Source organism: Camponotus floridanus, unplaced genomic scaffold, assembly GCF_003227725.1.
Source record: "Camponotus floridanus strain SB8 unplaced genomic scaffold, Cflo_v7.5 scaffold57, whole genome shotgun sequence".
NCBI classification, from domain to species: Eukaryota; Metazoa; Arthropoda; class Insecta; order Hymenoptera; family Formicidae; genus Camponotus; species Camponotus floridanus.
Window position 1 is genome coordinate 58,984 of NW_020229736.1, and position 24,389 is coordinate 83,372.

General features: G+C 33.0%; 2 protein-coding genes and 1 long non-coding RNA gene across 4 annotated transcripts; 2 read left to right on the forward strand and 1 right to left on the reverse strand.

Moving 5' to 3' along the window:
* Positions 1 to 958: 958 nt before the first annotated feature.
* On the reverse strand, positions 959 to 8,537 carry LOC112639320. 2 transcript variants are annotated; one of them, XR_003123426.1, is made up of 4 exons: positions 8,434 to 8,535; positions 7,975 to 8,107; positions 1,430 to 1,639; positions 959 to 1,281 (listed from the first exon to the last, which is right to left on the reverse strand). It is a non-coding gene; the product is annotated as an uncharacterized LOC112639320 (long non-coding RNA). The 2 variants fall into 2 exon arrangements; XR_003123425.1 differs by having other exon boundaries at positions 959 to 1,639; positions 8,434 to 8,537.
* Positions 8,538 to 13,063: 4,526 nt separating this feature from the next.
* Positions 13,064 to 13,949, forward strand: LOC112639316. The gene is made up of 2 exons (XM_025412799.1): positions 13,064 to 13,275; positions 13,376 to 13,949. The coding sequence occupies exons 1-2, from the start codon at positions 13,064 to 13,066 to the stop codon at positions 13,947 to 13,949; spliced, it is 786 nt and encodes a 261-aa protein (XP_025268584.1).
* A 2,203-nt stretch (positions 13,950 to 16,152) lies between these two features.
* LOC112639317 (protein NYNRIN-like) lies at positions 16,153 to 17,106 on the forward strand. The gene has a single exon (XM_025412800.1). The coding sequence runs from the start codon at positions 16,153 to 16,155 to the stop codon at positions 17,104 to 17,106; it is 954 nt and encodes a 317-aa protein (XP_025268585.1).
* Positions 17,107 to 24,389: the final 7,283 nt, after the last annotated feature.

The following is a 24,389-nucleotide window of genomic DNA, read 5'->3' on the forward strand; positions in this document are numbered from 1 at the left end:
TAAGAATATATTCTTATTCATTAAACATATTTATTAAGAGAACTTATAAAGTATACATTTCAGGAATACAATTTTTCAGTGTATTAAATTAATCCCTTGACTATCAATTATATATTTTCTGAACTAATTTGGGATGTAATGAGGAAAACACAAAAAGATATCTTTAAAATATATCTTATATCCACGTAGGACTACCTTAAGAGATCCAAAAAACATCCTGTGCTGTTTGGATTATGATCCTGAAAACGTCTTGTGGTGTCTTGTGCTGTCTAGATAAGAAACACAAAAGGATATCCTTAAAATATTTCTTAGTTCTGCAGGACTCTCTTAAAAGATCCAAAAAATTTCCGTTGGGCATTATCGCAGCGTTGGCAATTACTGCTGGGTTTGAGACGCCGATTTATTTGGCGAAAGATTCCTCCTCGTCCTCTTCTCGATATGCTCCGACGGATTGCCCAATCACAAAATGATATAAAAAAAATAATAATTAAGGACGCGAAATAACAATTATCGCTCATCTCTCCGGAGATCTCGACACGGCTCTCAATTTTTATCCGGCTGCTCAGCTCGCACTCCGTTAAGATTTTCGGGGCGGATGGACGCGCATCGGGACGGCAACGTCACGATATACAATAAGTATATTTTATATATCATTTTATATAATTATATGTATATGTAAACTTTTTTCCTGTGTAAGATTATTATTATTCTTTATATTTAAAAAAGATAATAGTTATATCTCATAAAACATATATTAACATATAATATATCATACTGATGAATTTACAATATCTATATGCGGTTTACTTACAAATATAAACATTAAAATATAAACATTAAAATTGACAATTAATATTCTATATGTAATTTACTTACATAAATCATTTTTATTATAACATGTTCGCAAGTTTCTTACATTTGATATTATAATAAAAAATAATCGAAAAGTCATCTATACTTAAAATTATCTTGCCTATCTTTAATAGAATGTAGTTCTTATTTATAAATTAAATATATGTTATTTTCATATAAATCGTTATAAATTTTGTCAGATATCTACAAAATGCCTCTTCGAATAGGAAAAATCAACAATATAGGAAAATTTGATGCAGAATTTTTTAATATGTCGATCGAAGAAGCTCATACAATTGATCCTGGAACTAGAATATTATTCGAAAGCACCTATGCAGCAATTATTGACGCAGTTGTCAATCCCGCAGAACTGCAGGGACAAGGACAGCAGTTATCACAGCAATATGAGCTTGTGATACATATCTCGATCTACGAAAAGCTTCATGTATGTTAATAATTTTACTATTCCAGACTCATGTATGTCAATAATTTTATTATTAAAAATCGATAAGAAAAACATGCACTCTTAAACCTGTATGAACGTATTAATAATTATTAGTTACTGGATTGCTCATACTTGGTTGCAGTAAAAATATGCCGGCAAATAGAATTTCTAACTGGCTCAACGTCACTGGACCATCGTATAACATCGATACTTGTAGCATGTAGCTCGAGCCATTTCGCTATGGTGGAAGCTTACAATTTGATTCGATCTGGAATCTGCGCAGCTATTGTCGCTAGTGTCAATTTATGCATTCATCCTTTTGCGACTTATCAGTTTTATCGTCTGGATATGTAAAAGATAATATTATGTTCAAAGATGTTGTATTTGAGATTGTTAAATAATATAACTTATTTATTGATGCATTAATTAACACCATATTTGATTTAATAGTTTCTCTTTTCAAAATATAACAATATAACTGATTCACCTACTTAATATATTTATCAACATTTTCAAATATTTTAAATATTTTATATATTTCTAAAATTTTCGCCTATAACTATAACTATAACTTATTCGCTTATTTTACATATTTATCAAATTTTTCAAATATTTGGTATATTAATTAAGAAACCGAAATAAAAAAGTAAATTACATTTTTTATATGTAATCAAAATAAATTATTGATATTATTTTAGGAGTTTTATCTCGCGATGACTACTGTAAATCTTATGATGAAGAAAAAAAAAGGCGCAGATTACATGCGTAGTGATGCGGCTGCAGTAGTATATTTGCAAAAAGCAAAGGATGCACGAAGAATCTATCCGACTTTTATTTATGGTAAAACCAACTGCGAAGGTTTTAAAGAAGAAGGAATTACCTTTCCATCATTCGACAAACATGTTTGGTTCATGTTTATGTGAATCCTCATTTTCCAAACTTAAGCATATAAAATCAAATGTACGATCATTTTTAAACGATACATTGTTAACCTTACTAATGCGAATAAATTCATCAAAAATTGACATTGACGTTTCATTATTTGAAGCAAGAAAATGCGCCCATACAATTTACAGCTAATACCGTTCCTGAGCTCGAGGACGTCTTACGTCTTCGAGAGCATTCTAGTTGCTATAAAAATAAAAGAGTGGGGATGGCAGTTAGAAAAATTGGCCGAAATGCAACCCGGCTGCAGGCCTGAACTATAGTATAGTCTGCGATAGCGATTCGATCTCCTTGCAAGAGGTCTCATGAAACGAATCATCGCGCTATATAAATTGAAACGAACTGGAAGTGGTGCCTTGTAAAATAATCGCTATCGATATCTTTCTCGACTCATATTTCTTCATATATTCAGATTTTAGAAACAAAAAATTTGTTTTAGTTTTCAGAGTTTTAGTTTTGTTCAATGATAGGAGAGAAATTTAATAATCTATTTCCTTTTCTTCTACATTAAGATGTTAAATTTAAAGAAATCCTACTTTTTATTTTTCATAGTTGTGTTATTATTAATAAAAATTATTATTAAAAAAATGTGTGAAGTTCCCCATTTCCCCTCTTCTTTATAACCATAAAATATATCTGTGCACTACAGATATGAGTAACAGAGATCGATAATTCGTTTCAATTAGAATTTAAGTCAAAATAATGGAAAATCAGGTAAAACGCAATAAAATGCGAAATTTTGAAATCAAATCGCGAAAAATTCAGTTCTCAACAATCAATATAAAACGCGAAAAGTTCAGTTCTCTGAAAATAACACGTTGAGAATTGCGTGCTATTTTTAAATAAAAAAAATATTGAAAAAAAATAACACTATAGATAGGTTTAGAACAGTTATCAAATATTTCGAAAACTAAGTTTTGACAGTTAATAAATAACCTTAAAATGAGTATCAAAGTAAGCGAGAAAACACATGGTTTGACAACTTAAAAAAAGTGGAATTTTTTTTTACATAATATTTCTTGCTAAACTTAGTTTTCGAAACATTTTATGAGAACATCACATTAGTGAATAATGAAACAATAAAGTGAATAATAATGAAATGACACGCAAGAATTGTCAGTGTGTCATTAGATCAAACAAAACATCATAAAATATAAAATGTCTTTTGACATTTTGTAATTTAGTTGTTTTGCAGGGGAAATTTCTGATATGTGGTCATTTGTTATTGACTTTTTCATGATAGGTGATATTGATTTTTAATGAATAGCTGATTTTATTTTATTTTATAATAATAATAGATTAATTTCTACAAATATTTCTTTGATTAAAAAATGTATCTTACAAATAAGTAAAAACATTAAGTTTTATAATTCTGTGTCAAAATGTAATTATTAAACAATTATTAATTTTTATTTAAAGAAGAATTAATTGTTTTCTGTAATATTATTTATAATATACATTTGTTAATATTAATTAATCACTAATGTTCGATGTACATAATAAATATATATACATATAAGAAATGATACAATAAAATTAGCTGTGCAGTAAAAATCAATATCTTCAATAATCAATATCAAAATCAATATCAATACTTAATATGAAAAAATCAATAACAGATGATAGATCGATAGACGTGTATGTATACAAGGTGTTCAATTTAAAATTATTTTTTGCGAAAAAACATGTCATTTGTCAAAACATGTCAATTTTGTTTTTGAGAGGGATATTTAAGTACATTAAATGCAACAAAATTTTTTTATCCCCTTCGTTAGGGTAATTATATCTCTTCAAAAATCTTAAATATGGCAATAGAGATCAAGTAATATATATTATTTTAATGATCTTTTAATTTTCTGTACAACTCTCTCTTTTTTTTAAATAAATATTTTTCGAGAAATTATATTTGAAAGTTTTAGATGGTTTTAATTTTTTTTTAAAGCGATCAAAAAAGAAAGATAGGACAGCCAATCTCTGTCACTTTCTATTTTACGCTTCAAGTAAAAGTATCCAACTGTCACTCACCGATTCTAATGAAACTTTGTACGCCAGTAACGAAGGAGAAGGCGAACTAATCGGAGACGTAATTTTAGTAATAAAACAGTTTATTTAAATGCTCATTCCAATGTCGCATTCCGACAGTGAAAAAAAAATCGTGCGGTAGCAATTGAAAATGGATTTTAAATTCATGAAATTTGCCGAAATAATCATTTTTGAACTAGTTAATAACAAATTACTCAAAAACCTGACGTGCTAGAAAAATTCTGCGGTCAGATTCATTTTTAGCGTCAAAATATCTATCAGATTCATTACTCTGCTTTTTTTTAATCAAGTCTAAAATTTTATAGGCCTGTGTTGTTTGTATTGCCTGCTACTCCTTGAATCAGCGAATAAATAAATATTTTTAATATAACGCGGAACGTATAGGTTTATATTAAACAAACTGAAATATTTTAAGATATATTTCGTAGAATAAATTTAAAAATTCTGCAATGCTTTTTTGAGATTAAGTGTTGTTATTTATTAATTCTAATATTTTAATGATGATTCACATTGATAAGGATTTATTATACAATTTTATATTTTTTAACAGATATTTACTCGTTTCGAGGATATTTTACGAGGAGATTTCACAATGATTAATCAAAATTATTTATACACATTTACCTTGACACTTATTTTGAAAAATCATTTCCGTACTTATTTGAATTTTTCTAGTGACAAAAGTTAATTGTATGATTATGTATATCAGATTCCTATTTTTTATTTGTGATTTAATTATATGAATATAATCATTTTTTTTGTCTTCTTTACTCCATATCCTTTAATTGTTAATTGTTAATTCTAGAAAAGAATAGATGAATAAAGACAAGCATCATTATATATAATGATTCATACGATTCATATAATAATTCTCATGTAAATGATTCTCTACATAAAATGATACTTTAAATTTATATTAAACGATTCTGCAATTTTTAATTGGATTGTATTAATTGTATCGATTGTTAATATGTTACAAAATATTATTAAATATTTAATATGAGAAATAAATTATATACCGTTTATTTTGAAAATGGCCTAAGTCTATTCGTCAATTACTTTTTATTATTTTTTTTTATTATTTTTAATTTAATTAAAACGCAAACTCTTAAATATGTCAATTTAAATATAAATAGACTTAGGTCACTTTCAAAATAAACGGCTCATATATCATTAAATGTTTATATGTTAAAAATGTATGAAAAACAATTTTTTTCCTGCATAATAATAATAAAATTATAAATTTCGCGAATATATATAATTTATTTTAGTATTTACATTTCCTACGTAAAATAATTTTGTTTCTTTACACAGTCAATTTGAGCAAATAATCATAATTGAAGATTGATTATATCTTTTATTTTTACTATTATTAAGAGAATGTCAGATCATTCTGTTTTACTAATCAAAACGATTATTTTTTTCTGTATCGAAATTTATGTATAGATCATACGGAATAAGAAATCCTTTTCCATGATTAAAGTATGCATAGTAATGTATCTCGAAGCTATTGCCTTTTTGTTAAAAAACGAAAGAAGATTAGAAAATTAGTTTTTTTTCGGCTTTTGGCATCAGATCGTAACAATATTCTCTTAATATAAAAGTTTTACAGTTTGTGCGTGCAAAATAGAATCAAGACTCGTAATTGCATGAAGGAATATAGATGAACTACTAAAAATAGATTTAGTAATCGAATAACAAAAAATTCGGCGCAGACAATTTTTGTGCATATGTGTGTGTGCGACAGCGAGACACAAGAATAAAAGATATCCATAATTACCCGATGTCGGCATTACAATTTAATTGTGTGACAAGGAGAAACAATTTCCTTTTCTACCATGCCACGTGTAATAGTATATGTTAATATATGTACGCATAGAACTAAAGACCTTCGCACATGCAAAAATTTTAATCGTAACCGTAAGGTCGTAAGAAAACTGATAAATCATAGTGCGATAAAAGAATAATCAACTGTGATTGGTTAGTTTTCTAACACTCTTGCTCTTGTTAATTCTTTCTCGTATTACACATACCTAAAAAAATTACCTTGTCAAAAAAAGGTAAAAAAAAGAAGTCGAGTCATCTCAGTAGCAAAACATTATTGTATAGAACTATTTTACAAAAAATTATTTTAATAAAAAATTGCTGTATTAAAAAAAATTGTGTAAAATAGTTGTCATAACTATCTACAAAAATTAATGATATATTTAAGTAGAAAATTACGTCGAGAATAAAAAAGTGCGATTTTATTTTATGTTTATCAACAGTGTGTGTGTGTGTGTGTGTGTGTGTGTGTGTGTGTGTGTCTGTCTGTCTGTCTGTCTGTCTCTCTCTCTCTCTCCCTGTGTGTGTGGTGTGTGTGTGTGTGTGTGTGTGTGTGTGTGTGTGTGTGTGTTAGATGTGATTGACTGCTGATAAATAATTAGATGAAGAAAAATTATGTTTATATTTTCGTCGAAAGTTATCTTTGTCGTAAAAGTCAGAATCCCGATTTCTTCAACGATGAATAGTTGATTCATGTAGTTCGTAATTTAAAAATTTCAATTATTAAAAAACTCCACGCTGCCAAATTTATTTGTATATTAATCAGCAGCGTCGAGTTTTTTAATAATTAAAATTTTTTAAATTACGAGCTACATGAATCAACTGTTCATCGTTGAAGAAATCGGGATTCTGACTTTTACGACAAAGATAACTTTCGACGAAAATATAAACATAATTTTTCTTCATCTAATTATTTATCAGCAGTCAATCACATCTAACACACACACACACACACACACACACACACACACACACACACACACACACACACACACACACACACAGTTGATAAACATAAAATAAAATCGCACTCTTTTATTCTCAACGTAATTTTCTATTTAAATATATCATTAATTTTTGTAGATAGTTATGACAACTATTTTACACAATTTTTTTTAATACAGCAATTTTTTATTAAAATAATTTTTTGTAAAATAGTTCTATACAATAATGTTTTACTACTGACAAGAGATGACTCGACTTCTTTTTTTTACCTTTTTTTAAAAAGGTAATTTTTTTAGGATATCACTAATTTTTGTAGACAATTAAGAAATAACTATTTTGCACATTAACTTTGTTTAATGTAAAAAATTAACAAAAAATTAAAAAGTAGTTTAAGGCTCAATATATAAAAAATAGAATTCAAAAGTGATGTTACGGGTCGATGAGCCAGAATCGCGTATCGTGTGGCGACAAACTCAAAGATAACACCTATACGTTATTTTGGCAAGGATGGACAATATAACAGAAATAACGTATGTATTAAGTGAAAATTTATTAGCGCAAACGTTTCTACCCGTATCGAGCTCTCTTCAGTGAAAACAATTAATTAAGAAATAATAATAAACGACAAAGTTGATTGGAATCCTAATTGGAGACATATAAAATAATATACAAAATTCGCAAGTGTGAGATAAAAACGACGATATCAGAAAGTCTGCGTGCGCGTGCAGACAAGGCGCTCGCAAAAATCATAATGGAGTAAAAGTTGCATATACAATAATATAATCAGTCTGTAGACAAAACGTTCAAAAATTAATGCCGTAAATTGAAAAATTATCATAAGGAAGTCGCTAATATAAAACATATTACAGAGCTCCATGAATTGTAACAATTCTGCGTATATGTGTAGATATGATGCTCACCTTCGTTGTTGGAATGTTTACAAGAAAAGATCGTTCCACGAAACGAAAACAAGGAAAAAACCCAGGAGATCTCGTCTTCCGATGTAATAAGAATATTATATAGTGTAAAGTTCTGATAAAATCCGTAGGTAATCTGTAATAATTATAAATCAAAAGGAGCAACAAGTCTCGCACATATAACCACAGAAGTGGTAAAAAAGTGTACAAAATAAAAAACGCACAGAAAACATAATATAAAGATGGATATAAATAATATCATGGACAGAAAGTTAACAATTTTGGAAACAGTGCTAGCAATTACAAGTTACAAATTCAAAAATAAAGATTAATGATATTTGGACGGTAAATTATAGTAGAGAAAAGTAAAAATCATCGTTAAAGTATTCATATAATCATGATCTCGTAAATAAATTAGAAAAAAAGATAGATAGAGACAAAGAAAATAGTAATAACGCTCACCAAGATTGTTAGCAACAGATGGTATGGAAAGCAGAAGAAATGCGGAGCGTCAAAATAAATGTGTCGACAAATCGCAAGTTCGCAACGTAATGAGACGCGTATGTCGAAATCTCACAGCTGGCCGTTGGTAAGGGAGGGGATGGATGGGTAGCGTGAACGCGGGTGGAAGTGGGTGGGGAACCAAGGGAACGGGGAAAGCGGGAAGAGGGGGGTGGAAAGAGGAACCGTGTAGAGGGAAAGGAATAATGAATTAAATTAAAATAATTATGAAAGGGTAAAAGCATTAATTCTTTTAAGAATGGGAAAGTAAGAATTATTCAACTTATCAATATCATCCTTTATATTAATACTGTGAGCTTGTTCTTTAATGTGTAGCATTTCTGAAATTAATCTCTTAATATAATGCGGTTCATTATCCAATATAGAGACATTCTGCCAGTCAAATTCACGGCCAGATAATCTATGTTCAGACACTACAGTCAGATTAGCTGAGGGATTATCAATGTTAGATTGATGTTCTTTAATACGTGTTCTCAGTTGTCTCTTGGTTTGTCCAACCAGTAGGAGGCATCACAATCAAGACAATTAATTCTGTAAACTACGTTGGATTTATATTCGTTAGATAAAGAATCGTAACGTTTTGTCTACAGACTGATTATATTATTGTATATGCAACTTTCACTCCATTATGATTTTTGCGAGCGCCTTGTCTGCACGCGCACGCAGACTTTCTGATATCGTCGTTTTTATCTCACACTTGCGAATTTTGTATATTATTTTATATGTCTCCAACTAGGATTCCAATCAACTTTATCGTTTACTATTATTTCTTAATTAATTGTTTTCACTGAAGAGAGCCCGATACGGGTAGAAACGTTTGCGCTAATAAATTTTCACTTAATACATACGCTATTTCTGTTGTTCTTATTGTCCATCCTTGCCAAAATAACGTATAGGTGTTATCTTTGAGTTTGTCGCCACACGATACGCGATTCTGGCTCATCGACCCGTAACATCACTTTTGAATTCTATTTGTTTAATGTAACATTTTTGTAGTTTAAATAATACTATGTCTTGTGCATAAAACAGTTTTTTACAATAACATAAAATTTTTTACAATTTAATACTGACACATGATTAACTTTTTTATACTTTTTAAAAAAGTAATTTTTGAGAATATGTTAAATATCCAAATAAATAAGCAAAGAATCTGCCACCAGCCCCGTTATTTCATTAAAATATGACGATCTTCTCTACTTAATATACTTTTTGCAAACTTCGTAAAGTTAAAATATTAACAAAGCTACATTCTTCAATTATTATAATTCCAGGTGAAGTTCACTTTAATAAAATTTTAATTTTAGGTTTAATTACAAACCTTCGACATTTTCAATGAAGAAAAATCGTCTCTAAATAACTTAGAAATCTGTTATTAATGTTACTAAATAGTGTGATAGTGCAGGAGACTGCATATAGGATGAGTTTTATTTCGTGTACCAATTTTTTTTATGTGAGGGATTACTGCTCAGGTAGCAAGCACACGTCATTTTGACATTGTTCCAAACTAGTCATTTTTGGTCATATGTTGTCAAAATGACTGATTATTGTTACATGACTTTATATTGACGTCTTGCTATAACATTATTTTGACGTCATTTTTCAGTCATGAAGTGACGATTATTTTATTATGAATGTCATTAGTTAGTACATCGATCCCATAAAAAAATCTTTTAATATTTTTTATATGACATGATTTATTTCGCGATCAGACTTTTAATATGTATATATATATATATATATATATATATATATATTTATATATTTATATATATTTATATTTATATATTTATTTATTTATATTTATATTTATTATATATTATATTTTTATATTTATTATATTATATTTATGAAATAGAGAGATGAATTGAAAAGTTTAATATTACTGGCAATAACGAAAGGAATATTACTGAGATATTATTGAAATAGTCAAAATTATTAATTGATTCTTTCTATAAAATATTACTGATTTACAGCGCTGTACTTATATAATAATTACTGTAATCAGTGATTATTTACTGTTTTTCAATGATAATACACTGATTTACTTTTAGAGAGTGCTTTATTCGACAACATTATTAAATATATTATTATGCTAAGAGAAAGACGTCAAAATGCGGTACATGTCATGATGTCAGGAATCTGTGACAGTTAGATCGTCACTTTTACGTCTTAAAAACGTCAATTCGTGACATCAAGAATAATCAGTGAATGACCAATTTGAAACGTCAAAATGACGTGTGCTTGCTACCTGGGTGATTGCAATTGCAATAAATTAATCGATACATAGGTAGCAATTATTTGGATAAGTATTACATTCGATATGCATGGTCGATTCAAATAATTGACATCTATAGGTACTTTCCGATTCACACATGATGCGCATAAAGTGACAGATAATGTATAATAATATGCGTAACATGAACTATACATTTTCTGTCACTTTATGTGCATCATGCGTGAATCGGAAAGTATACTATGTACCGATCAATTCATTCCAATTACAGTCGTAATTTCTTGCATGATAAAAAAATTATACATCTCTCATCGTCACGAGAACACTGCGCCTCTTTCGTCAAACGTGTGAACCGTACAAGAAAAATATGTAAAAAATGTAGTATAGCTCACAGACTTCTATAATACACTAGACTACTAGGCTCGTATATATTCCCCACCTAGCGTGTACCCCGAAAGTATGTACCAGAGAGAAACCTGAGAGCGGCCACCAGCCTCGACGGGCACATTTCTCGATGCTTGACGCGCCGTCTGACAAAGTGGACGTGAACTATGTCATTAGACTCGGTAACGAAACATGGTTTGTGTCTATGATATGGGTTCATGTCCGAACTATTCAGAGATGGACAGTCGGATAAGAATCGATGATTCATCGTTCTGTCTTTGTCTCATCAATGACAGACCACGCGACTGCCACGCGACGAGCTTACGATTTTGCTTTCCTCTTTCTCTCGTCGCGCTTTCACGTTCTTCGTTATGATGTAATAACGAAATGATCTTCACATAATCCTAATTTTTTAAGGGTATTGGCAGACAAGTTTTCCAACTTTGTATGTCCTGTAACAAAAATACAACACATTATGAAAATTACGATTACATGCTTACTTCAAGCTGCCATAGCAATTGATATACCGAATGTTTGATAAAAAAAATTTTTTTATGTCAGGCGTGTTGGTTATAATCAATTCGATAAAGTGCTACTTCATAATAGCGCGTAGCAGTGCAAGTAAGATGACTGCTTGTCACGGCGCTGACCCGAGTTCGAATCTCTCTGCTGTCGTTTTTTTTATTTTTATTTTATGAAATAATAAAATAACAAATAATATGTATTGAATTTGGGAGCCGAAAAGGCAAAAAATTAATAAAATAATGACAATTATTGCACAAAAACATACTTGTATTGCCTATCCATGTATTGCATCTTGTATCCTTCTGCATTGGAAATCGAAATAGCCGTTTCCTATGCGAAAATCTTCCATTCTTACATTCTTTACTTTATTTCTGTACACGCACTTATCATAATAACTATCTATAGGGCACTGACTCGACATAGTGATTGTTTATTATAATGCAAAACAAAAAAATATAAAAATAAAATTAAAAAAACTTAAAAATAGAAATAAAAGAGAAATACAACACGTGATAAAAAAATAAAAAAATTACACAACCAACACAATAAAAGCATACACGCACGTACGTGTACACGCAGAAATATTTATAGATAATGTGTCGTGTTATATAAAAGAAACGAGAATACGTGTTGCAAAATACACAGATCTTACAGATCGTTAAAAAAATATAAATTTAAAACAATAGAAGAGATCTGTTATGCACAGATAATGAAGTACCGCAGAAAAATCACGACAGTGAAACGTAATTCTTTTATATATTAATAAAAGATTAAAGAATTTGTTTATTGTTAATGTAAAGTTATTTTGTATATCATCATACAAAGAATTATAGTTTCACAAACTGATTTATCTATCTTTTTGTTATGTAGGGACAATTGTCTCCTACTCCGCCCGTGTTACATACACACGCACATTTTCCACACATGTCCGAAATCCTACCAACTTTCTAATTCCCGCATGCATGCATCCGCTTTCACCTCAATAGAATTTACAACCCTTGCATGTTTCGCAGCCGTCCTCCGAGTCTATAGATTGCCATGTAACATTTGGCAAACATATGGTTTTTCCTTATGCAATTCATCCCTTGTAAAATTTCTCCTATTATAAAAAAACCTTTCTCGGTTCATGCATTCGGAATCCAGATTTCCAGAGTGCAGTAAGTTCCCGGCTTGCACAGAGTTCACATCACCCGATTGAACACGATACTACTGACTCGCTCGCGTACAGACACATCACGCTCACATCAGATATACTCATTTAACAATTGTATTATAAAAGAAACAAATACAGAATTATTATTTATTGCAACGTAGAGTCTTAGTTGTGACATACCCCACAAATTGGTGACCCCGACGTGATCTCTTTTTTTTCGCGAACCGTGAGTGATCTGCTCAGTGTATTTTAGTGCTTGTCCCTTTAGAATTTATATGGCTCACAACAACGGTAGTGGTGTCGCGAACCGCGAAACGGCGAACCCGTCACATTCGTCGTCGATCGATCGGGTATCAGTGAAAGTACCATCATTCATACCCGCGGACCCGGAGTTGTGGTTCAGGATGCTGGAGGGCGGTTTCGCAGCTGCAGGAATAACGCAGAGCAGCACCAAATATGGCTACGTAATCACAACCCTCGATCAAAGGTACGCTCTGGAGGTCCGCGACATACTTATGAGGGAAGAACAATCGTACGAACTCTTAAAAACCGAGCTGATCAAGCGCCTTGACTCTTCACGCGAGCAGAACACGCGTGTTGGAGAACGAGCCTCTCGGAGATCGTAAACCGTCGCAGTTCCTCAGGCATCTTCGCGGTCTTGCCGGTAAGGAGTTCCCTGAGGACGTCTTGCAAACGCTCTGGCTGGGCCGTCTGCCTAGGCACGTCCAGGCCCTCCTCGCGGCGCATCGGGACCTCACGCTCGATAAGCGAGCCGATATCGCGGATTCCATCGCGGACTTGTACGGCCCGGCAGGTCTCATCGCCGAGACATCAGCCCCCGCACCTCAGCCTGCCCGAGCACACGGTGACGATCTGATTCGTGTGATGGCGGAGATGGTACGGAGGCTCGCGGCGATCGAGGTTAATACCCAAGGAGCGCGTCAGCCAACTAGCGGATCCTGCGAAGCCTGCGGAAGATCGCGCTCACGCTCTCCGTCGCGCTCGCGTTTCCGGTCGCGCTCGCGATCACGGAGCCAGCGTCCTGATGCAGCTGGCGAGATATGCTGGTACCATTGGCAATACGGCGACAAGGCAAGAAAGTGCGAAAAGCCGTGCAAGTACAGTGACAGATCTCCGGAAAACGAGCAGGGCAGTCGCTAATGGCGGCCGACGACATCAGCCCCGTGATATCGCGCCGCCTCTTTGTCAGCGATCGATCCACCAAATTACAATTCTTGATTGATACGGGAGCCGACGTGTGCGTATTTCCACGCTCGCGCCTACCGGGACCTCGTACGAAATCAAGCTACGAGCTCTCCGCGGCTAACGACACAACAATCGCTACATACGGAACAGTAGCGCTAGCTCTGGACTTTGGACTGCGACGGCAATTCACCTGGAGGTTTGTCGTCGCCGCGGTCTCCAAGCCAATCATCGGTGCAGACTTCCTCGTGCACTACGGACTCTTGGTGGACATGAGGAACCAGCGGCTGTTGGACGCGACCACTCAACTCACCTCTCATGGAAGGGTGATTGAGTGTGACATTCCGAGTGTTAAGACCATTTCAGGCTCATCGCGGTATCACGAACTCCTCCACCAATTCCCGGAGGTGACACGACCGGACGGAACCCCCAAGGCCGTAAGTCACTCGACGAGACATTATATCACCACCACACCAGGGCCGCCTGTCGCACAGAAGCCACGTCGACTTTCAACAGAGAAGTTGAAGGCGGCGAAGAAGGAATTCGAGGCCATGCTGCACCTGAGCATCGCTCGCCCGTCACAGAACTCCTGGGCATCGCCCTTGCACATGGTGCCGAAAAAAGGCGATGACTGGCGTCCTTGCGGAGATTATCGCGCCCTTAATGCGAGAACCTGCCCGGACCGATATCCCGTGAGACACATCCAGGATTTCTCCCAGTCACTTCATGGGAAAGACGTCTTTTCCATCATCGATCTGGTACGAGCCTTCAATCAGATTCCTGTCGCGGAGGAGGACATTTCTAAGACAGCCATCACGACGCCTTTCGGTCTCTTCGAATTTGAGTACATGACCTTCGGGTTGCGTAATGCCGCGCAGACTTTCCAGCGCTTCATTGACGAGGTGCTGCAAGGTCTGGAGTTCTGCTACGCATACATTGACGACATCCTCATCGCATCAACATCAGAAGCAGAACATCTAAAACACCTGAGGATTCTGTTCGAGCGGCTGAAGAAGTATGGAGTCGTCATCAACCCAGCTAAATGCGTATTCGGACAGCCCGAAGTCAAATTTCTCGGCTACCTTGTTTCCGGCGCAGGGACGCGCCCGTTACCGGAGAAGATCGACGCCATACGGACCTATCCACGACCCGACACGGTGAAGAAATTACGTCAATTCTTGGGCATGTTGAATTTTTATCGAAGATTCTTGCCCAAGGCTGCAGAGACGCAAGCACCGCTTAACAACCTGCTGTCAGGCAATGTTAAAGGGAAGTCGCCAGTCAACTGGACGTCAACAACTATAGAGGCATTTGAAGCAAGCAAGGAATGCTTAGCCCAAGCAACCTTGCTGGCTCATCCCGAGCCCGACGCACCGCTCGCAATCTTCAGCGACGCGTCAGACTACGCAGTCGGAGCAGCCCTACAACAACGGATCGGAGACGCCTGGCAACCCCTTGAATTCTTTTCCAAGAAGCTAAGTCCTGCGGAAGCAAAATACGGAGCCTACGATCGGGAGTTACTTGCTGTTTACCTAGCAATCAAGCACTTCAGGCACACCGTGGAAGGACGATCATTCACAGTTTACACGGACCACAAACCTCTCATCTATGCGTTCCACAAGAAGACGGCCCAATGTTCACCTCGACAATTCAGACACCTGGACTTCATCGGACAATTCACCACCGATATCCGCCATGTTTCCGGGGAGGACAACGTAGTAGCAGACGCTCTGTCGCGCGTAGAGGAAGTTGAGCATACGCTCGATTACGAAGCCTTGGCAGCAGCCCAACAACAAGACGAAGAGCTCCAGCGATATCTAGAGGAAGACTCCACCCTCTTAATAAAGAAGGTACGCATCCCCGGCACCGACGTTGCAGTATTTTGCGACGTCTCAACACAGACAGCGCGGCCCTTCATTCCTCAGGAGTTCAGGAAAGTCGCATTCGATTCGCTGCACCAGCTGTCCCACCCGGGAATCAACGCGACGGTCAAGCTCATAACCCAGCGCTACGTATGGCCGTCGATCAAAGCTGATTGTAGACAATGGACCCGCAGCTGCATCCAATGCCAACGCGCCAAGATCTCTCGCCATGTCTCATCACCTGTACATTCGCACCACCTTCTGCCAGGTTCGAGCATATACATATTGATATCGTAATCATGCCACCGTCTGAGGGATACCGATACTGCCTAACTATGGTAGACCGATACTCTCGCTGGCCAGAAGCTGTTCCCCTGCAGGATCAAGAAGTTGCAACTGTCGCACGTGCTCTCTACGACGGATGGATATCTCGGTTCGGCACGCCGTTGAGAATAACCACGGATCAAGGCAGACAATTCGAGTCGTATCTTTTCAAGCAATTAAATCACTTGTTAGGTACGACTCACCTGAGAACAACCGCATACCATCCTTCAGCCAACGGCATGGTTGAACGGTTGCACCGTCAACTAAAAGCAGCAATCATGTGCCAACAACAATGCCGATGGACACAGAGCCTTCCCACCGTCTTGCTGGGCATCCGCTCAGCTTGGAAAGAGGACCTGCAAGCCACGGCAGCCGACATGGTCTACGGACAGTCGTTACGCCTCCCGGGCGAGTTCTTAGGATCTTTCCACCGCGAAAACGCAGCGGACAATGTGTCAGATTTCATCAAGGAGCTACGCCAACATCTGAGGGAATTGAGACCGACGAAGATATCTCGCCACGGTACGGGGAAGACATTCATTTTCAAGGACCTTGCTACCTCGGAGGAAGTCTTTGTACGCCATGATGGTCTCAAACAGCCTCTGCAACAGCCGTATGACGGCCCGTACAAAGTCATCAAAAGGGCAGAAAAGACGTTCGTGGTTCGTATGAACGGCCGGGACGTTACGGTTTCCATCAACCGCCTTAAACCAGCGTACATCATGGCCAATGATCCAGTCGTCTCTCAGGATGGCAACAACGAGGAGGACGTTCCAGGCCCTTCCGAAAAGGGCACAGTAATTACAGACCTACCCGATACACAGAAACACACACATCTAAAATCAACACTAGAAAACTCGACCAAACACGTAACCAAGTCAGGTAGACGTGTCCGCTTTCCGGACCGGCTACAAGGAGGATTTTCGTAAATTCTTATATATCGTTAAACACTAGCAGGGGGGTACTGTAGGGACAATTGTCTCCTACTCCGCCCGTGTTACATACACACGCACATTTTCCACACATGTCCGAAATCCTACCAACTTTCTACTTCCCGCATGCATGCATCCGCTTTCACCTCAATAGAATTTACAACCCTTGCATGTTTCGCAGCCGTCCTCCGAGTCTATAGATTGCCATGTAACATTTGGCAAACACATGGTTTTTCCTTATGCAATTCATCCCTTGTAAAATTTCTCCTATTATAAAAAACCTTTCTCGGTTCATGCATTTGGAATCCAGATTTCCAGAGTGCAGTAAGTTCCCGGCTTGCACAGAGTTCACATCACCCGATTGAACACGATACTACTGACTCGCTCGCGTACAGACACATCACGCTCACATCAGATATACTCATTTAACAATTGTATTATAAAAGAAACAAATACAGAATTATTATTTATTGCAACGTAGAGTCTTAGTTGTGACATACCCCACAGTTATTATTTTCAAAATTAAATATAATTACATAAAAAATGATTACATAAAATTAATCATCCGAATTATCGATCTCATCAAGACATGAGCCAGGATGATATTTATCATAAAAACATGAAAAACATAATGTAACACAATATCTAGCGCATTGGATGCTGTATTGTGCCGTATATGTGTGAGCAATCTTATTAAAACTTTATTTTTTTACAAGAAAATTATTCACATCATTCGATACACTAGATGTTATATTACATTATGTTTTTCATGTCTAACACTAACACGTAAATGCATCAAAGTAAGATATCATTCGCATTGATATTTTTTTAATTAATGAATTATTTAAAAAATATATAAAATAAAATATTACTATAATAATATGAGAGTTGTAAGCATTTATGAAATACAGATATAATTATTTTAAATAAAAAGAAAAGGTTTTATTAAAAAACATTTTTAATAAATATCTTTATAATAAATAAATAAATTTGTCTCTATATATTGGGCGCCCGAAGTCGTCTCGAAATCCTATCCGAATTATGTAAAATGTAGCGCGTGAAATATGAGACGGGGCCGACAAGGGATGGAAGGAGACATGAACTTTACGATAGAAAATCACCGCTCGCCTCATGCCTACCGCCGCGTGATTTGCCATCATTGGTAAGACAAAAGCAGAACGATAGATTATCGGCTCTTGTCTAACTCTCACGTCCATCTCATGTGAATAATTCGGATATGAACCATAGCTCGGACATGAACCATAGCTCAGATACGAACCATGTATTATTATCGACTGTAATGGATGTAGTTGACGTCCACTTTGTCAGGCGGCGCATTAGGACAATGTGCCCGTTAAAGCGAGGTGGCCGCTCTCAGGTTTCTCTCTGTATGTACACATAGGCACCCAAAGGCGACAGACTGAGTTACCGATTGGAATGCGACTAATATTTTATAGTCCTACGACTATGGATTACTGAGTGAGATATGTGATATATATACTATATATCGTCATTGTTCCGTCTATGTATGTATAAATTAAACGGACAAAATAAATTAAAGTGCATACATAGGTATATATATATATATATATATATATATATATATATATATAGAGAGAGAGAGAGAGAGAGAGAGAGAGAAAGAGAGAGAGAGAGAGAATTACTAATAATGACAATAAGATGCGTGGTGCAAGGATGCACAAATATATATAAGAAAGGATGTGGTATACATTTCTTTTCGTAAGTATTACTTTTTTGAGGTTAGTATTATAATTCTCAAACTAATACTCTATTAAATATGATAGATTTCCTATAAAGAAACCACAAGTTAAGATATGATAAAATATGATAGATTTCGTATAAAGAAACCACAAGTATTGAAACGGTGGATAATGGCAACAGGTCGTTCTAATTGGCAACCATCTACAGCAAGCAAAGTGTGCAATTTGCATTTTAAATCATCAGATTTTATGGATACACCTAATATGACTCAGAAAATTCTAAAGAATGATACAATTCCAACAATAAATGTGGCATACTATGTAGAAGAAGTGGGAATTGATCCTCTAGATCAATTACAAAAAGAAATCGAAATGCGTAAGTCATATAAATTCAAATATTACATTATTTACTATACTATAAGATATGTATATATATTTATATAAGTATACACTAGAGAGAGTGAAAAACAGGACTATATGTCATTCAAATACATAACAGTAGATTAGTATATACCTTACATAGCAGCTAAGTATGCTCTAACATAATGAAAAATATAAGGAATAGAAACAGGAATAATATAAGAAAGAAAGAGAAATCTTCTCTCTCTCTTTTCTACATTATTTTCTGTTCCTATTCCTTATATTTTTCATTGTGCGAGAGTCTTAAAACTATATTTAATAATTTGCTTTTGTGTATAATTAAGAAAATATATTTCTTTTTATTATTGTATAGAAGAAACAAATACAAGATTGGACAATGCAGAAACAATAGTTCAAGATAGTAATATTCAATATACTTTTGTAATGACTGAAACAGGTAATTATATAAACATATTATAATACATGATAATATATAATTTTGAATTTAATAGAATTATAACTACAGTATTTATATATAGGTACAAATATAAATAATAGAAAAAGGAAACTATGTCAATGCGATGACACACATTTTGCAAAGATTAGAAAATTTGAAGAAGAAAATAAGAAATTACAAGATTTATATTTGAAAGAAATTGAAAAATGTAATAAAGAGCTTGAAAAGCAAAAAAAAATATTTCAAATTGTACTTGATAAAGAAAAAAAAGCAATGAAAAAAAAGTTAAATGCAAGTAATTTAAAATGTAAGCTGTTATTAAGAAAGACTAAAAGAAGAGAGAAAAAAATAACAAATATGTCCAACTTGCTTACAACTCTAAAAAAAAAAAATTAATTAAACAAACAACATTTGATACATTACAAAATGACTTTTCTGATACCATGTTGCCAATTTTAAAAAATGAACTACGCAATAAAGGTAAATCTATGTATGGAAAACGTTATAGTGATGACCTTAAAAAATTTGCAGCTACTCTGCATTATCATTCCCCAAAGGCTTATGCATACTGTCGGTTAGCATCTTTTCTTTTATTTCTACTCAGTGAGAAAAGACCTATCGAATCGACATCGAATTGATGTCGAATCGATGTAAATTGCATCGATTCGATGTCAATTTGATGTCGATTTGATGGTAATTTCTCACTGGTATTTCTACTAATATATAATAATTTCCTATTAATATATTAATCAACTTATATTTTTTTGTTATTGAAATAATTTTTTCCTCTAAGCATGAAGCATGGTTGACATGGAAATAGTTTCAATAGCGTTATTCAGATTATATTTATGTACATATTAAAATATTTATTTATAATCTTATTTGCAGAAGTATTATGACATTGCCACATCCATCTTCAATAAGACATTGGACATCTGCAATTCATGTTAAACCTGGCTTTTTTACTCAAGGATTGGAAATACTAGAAAAAATACCGGACGAAGATAAAGACTGCGCTTTAATCTTTGATAGCATGGCCATAAGGCAACAATTATGTTGGAGTCAGACAGAAAATAAATTTGTAGGCTATTGTGATTACGGCAATGATCTAAATTTTGAAAAGAAAGAAACTGAAGCGAAAGAAGTATTGGTCTTTATGCTTGTTAACCTGAAGGGGAAATGGAAATGGCCAATTGCTTATTTTTTAAAAAATAAAATGTCATCAATGGTGTTGGCTGAACTAATTAAAACTGCATTAACGTTAACAGCACAAATAAAATTAAAAATAATATCTGTAACATGGGATGGTGAAGCTGTTAATACAAGTGCTTTGAATATATTAGGTTGCAATATTTTTCCAGATAACTTAGAAGAAATAATTAACTTTTTTATTCATCCCACTGAAAATTATAATATATATATTATTTTAGACGTTATTTTAGACATGCCACATGTTGAAGATAGGTAGAAATGCTTTAGCTGATTACGGAGAATTTGAATATAGCGGAAAATCTATAAAATGGATTTATATTGTACTTTTACATAGATTTCAAAAATTACTAACGTTCAAATTAAAGAATAAATTAAGTTCTCAATGCATTTATTGGGCACAAAATAAAATGAAGGTCAAATATGCAGCCAATACGTTCAGCGCTTCAGTTGCAAATGCGATTGATTTTTTAAAACAGGAAGGCCTTGATGATTTTAAAGATAGTGACGAAACTGTAACATTTATTAAAGCAGTTGACCAGTTATTTGATTTTCTAAATTCTAGAAATCCATTTGGCAAAAATTTCAAACAACCGATTACAGTACAAAATTGGTCTTATTTACAAAAAATGATAAAAGAAAAATTGAATTATCTATTTTCTTTGAAATTAAAAGGAGGAAAGTTTTTAAAAACATCTGGTAGAAGAACATTTCTTTATGGCTTTGCAATAACTGCTAAATCAGTTTTGTCAATATCTGAAAATTTATTATTTGCATCTAATCCCTTATATAAATATATATTAACATATAAATTTTCTCAAGACCACCTCGAATTGTTTTTTGCTAAAATAAGAAGCTGCAATGGTAACAATAATAATTCGAACGCACTACAATTGCAATATGTTATGAGAAAAATTTTATTGCGAAATAATATAAAATTAACAGATAATTATAATTGTTTAGAATTAGATAATGATCCTGTTGGATCAGTATTTGATTTTGTGTGGAAAAAGAAAAAAAAAGAAACCGTTCTATATGAGGAAAATAGTATAGAATCTAATGAAGATGAGATAATAAGCGATAGAAATACTAATATAGATCAAAATAATAATATAGAAAGACCACATATTACACATTTACAGCAAAATATATTATATTATATTAGCGGATACATAGTAAAAAAACTAAAAAGTATTAATTGTTACCATTGTGCTAAAAGCTTAATACAAGACGATATAGAACATAACTATGCAAAAAGGGATAATTTTTCTAAATTTTTACATTTTTCTAATAATGGTCCTTTAGTCCAAGCTTCTAGAAGCGTTTACAGAATAATATGTGAAATTGAAAAACAAATTAAATTATTGAAATAATTTTTTATATAATTTTTTAAATCTTAATATTAAAAATCTTGATATTAAGGTTATTACAAAAGTAAAGAATTTATTAGCACTAGATAATTTTATTTTTACAAATCTTAATTGTGAAAATGTAGATGTCTTACATGTACCTCATAAAATAAAATTAATAACTACAATATCTTATCGTTACCTAAAAATAAGATTGTACTCATACAGTAAATTTTACACAAGAAATTTTAAAACCTATTAGTAAAAGACATCAACTTACTATGCAAATTTTATTTAGATGCGAATAATATTTATAAAGCCCATTCTACAATGACAGTAAGCAATACAGAGTAAGGAGTAAGAAGTAAGATTTGACGAATTAAAAACCAGGAGTAATGAAATTGGCAATCCCATTTTGTACTTCTTACTTCTTACTCTGTATTGCTTACTCTGCCATGGTAAAATGGGCTTTATATTTAATAACTCAAATTAACTGAAACATACGATGATGTGTTATTTTTTAATATATTGTATTAATATTATATTAATTCGAACTTGAAAATATTGTATTCATTATTATAACATTTTTATGTATTAATTATTATAACATTTTTAAAAACATGTGCTGATTGTGCACGACGTTTTTTATGAAAAATAAAACTAAAAAAATGATATAACTTAACTTAACCTCAAGTGCATTTTTATATAAAATAACTTAATATTAATAATATTTTATGTATTATTATCAATTTTTAAATATAAACATTAGAAAAATGTTGACAAATTATAATACAATAATACATTTCACTTGACGATCGATATATGTACATAGACGACACATTCCAATCGGTTATTCAGTTATGTATAAGATATACATTATGTACTGGTACGCCTAGGGAATCAAGGTTAGCAGTCTAGTATATATATAGAAGTCTGATATAGCTAGCCACGACCACGACGATGACGTTTCTTAATTAAAAAGTTTCACGTTGAAACTTTGCGTTATATTTCTGCTTATAGAACACATAGAGCAAAAATAAAGACACTTTCCTTATATAAATCGAACCCAAGCAATTGATTAAATGTAATAAGAATTTGATCGATTCAGCGGTTATTGAGAACCGACAATATGCATTACTCGCAACTTAGTCATTCGCGTAAAGATACACGGTGTGTCTTGCGCCTGAGTGATGATGACTCGACTTCAAGACACTAACGTGTCTCTTGATATAAGTCTCTTAATATAAGGATTAAAATATTTGCGTAAAATTATAAAAATTTTGTAAAATATGTAAAAGAAAATATATAAAAAATTAAATATATATAATAAAATAATATATTATAAGAGTATATACCCACACAGAAAAAAATTATCTAATAGATACCTAATAAATGACTAAATGTTTATATGAGATCCATCTATCCTCTATAGATAACTAGTAAATGTACAGCATCCACATATCTATATATCCACTACATTGAGGAAAAAATTATCTTGAAATAAAAAAAATTTTAGTTAACTCAAGAAAGTTTTTTATTCGGTGGGTACCAATCACGTATTTATTTGTATTCAAAACGTCTGTTTGCTTAAGTTAAGTATTTATTTACATATGTTTAAAAAAATATATATGCTTAAAAAAATATAATTTTTAATTAAATATTTTTATTTTAATTTTACAAAATATTGATTAAAATGCACTTTTTGTTCCCAAAAATTTTAAATTTTTTATTTAAAAAAATAATATATTTAATTTAATAAATTATAGTATATATTTTACGAAAATAGTATTTAAATATAAAAAATATGTAAATGAAAATAATGTACTTAATATAACATGCATATTTAATTAAAATTAAATACTTTTACTTTAAATGAAATAAACAATTCCTTGCATTTAAAGCAAAAGTTTCAAGAAAACAATGTTATCCACATATCTACATTCGCACACAAAAAATATAAATATATTCACCACTAATTTTAGCACAATTTTTAAATCCTTTCCTCAAAACGATATAACTTTATCAAAAAAGATCGTATAAAATTGATTAAAATATAAATTTATTAGGAAATAAATTAACTTTTTTAAAAGTACATACATTTTTGTACTAAGAAATCAATTCTCCTGAGCAATGCAAACAGTTTAAAAAGAATTTGTTTCCCATTTTTCAAAGTCTATTTTCAAT

Coding starts and splice junctions, on each gene's coding strand:
- LOC112639317 (XM_025412800.1), top strand. CDS start 16,153: ATGCCACCGTCTGAGGGATACCGATACTGCCTAACTATGGTAGACCGA.
- LOC112639316 (XM_025412799.1), top strand. CDS start 13,064: ATGGCTCACAACAACGGTAGTGGTGTCGCGAACCGCGAAACGGCGAAC. Junction 13,276..13,375: donor ATCACAACCCTCGATCAAAG/GTACGCTCTGGA, acceptor TCACGCGAGCAG/AACACGCGTGTTGGAGAACG.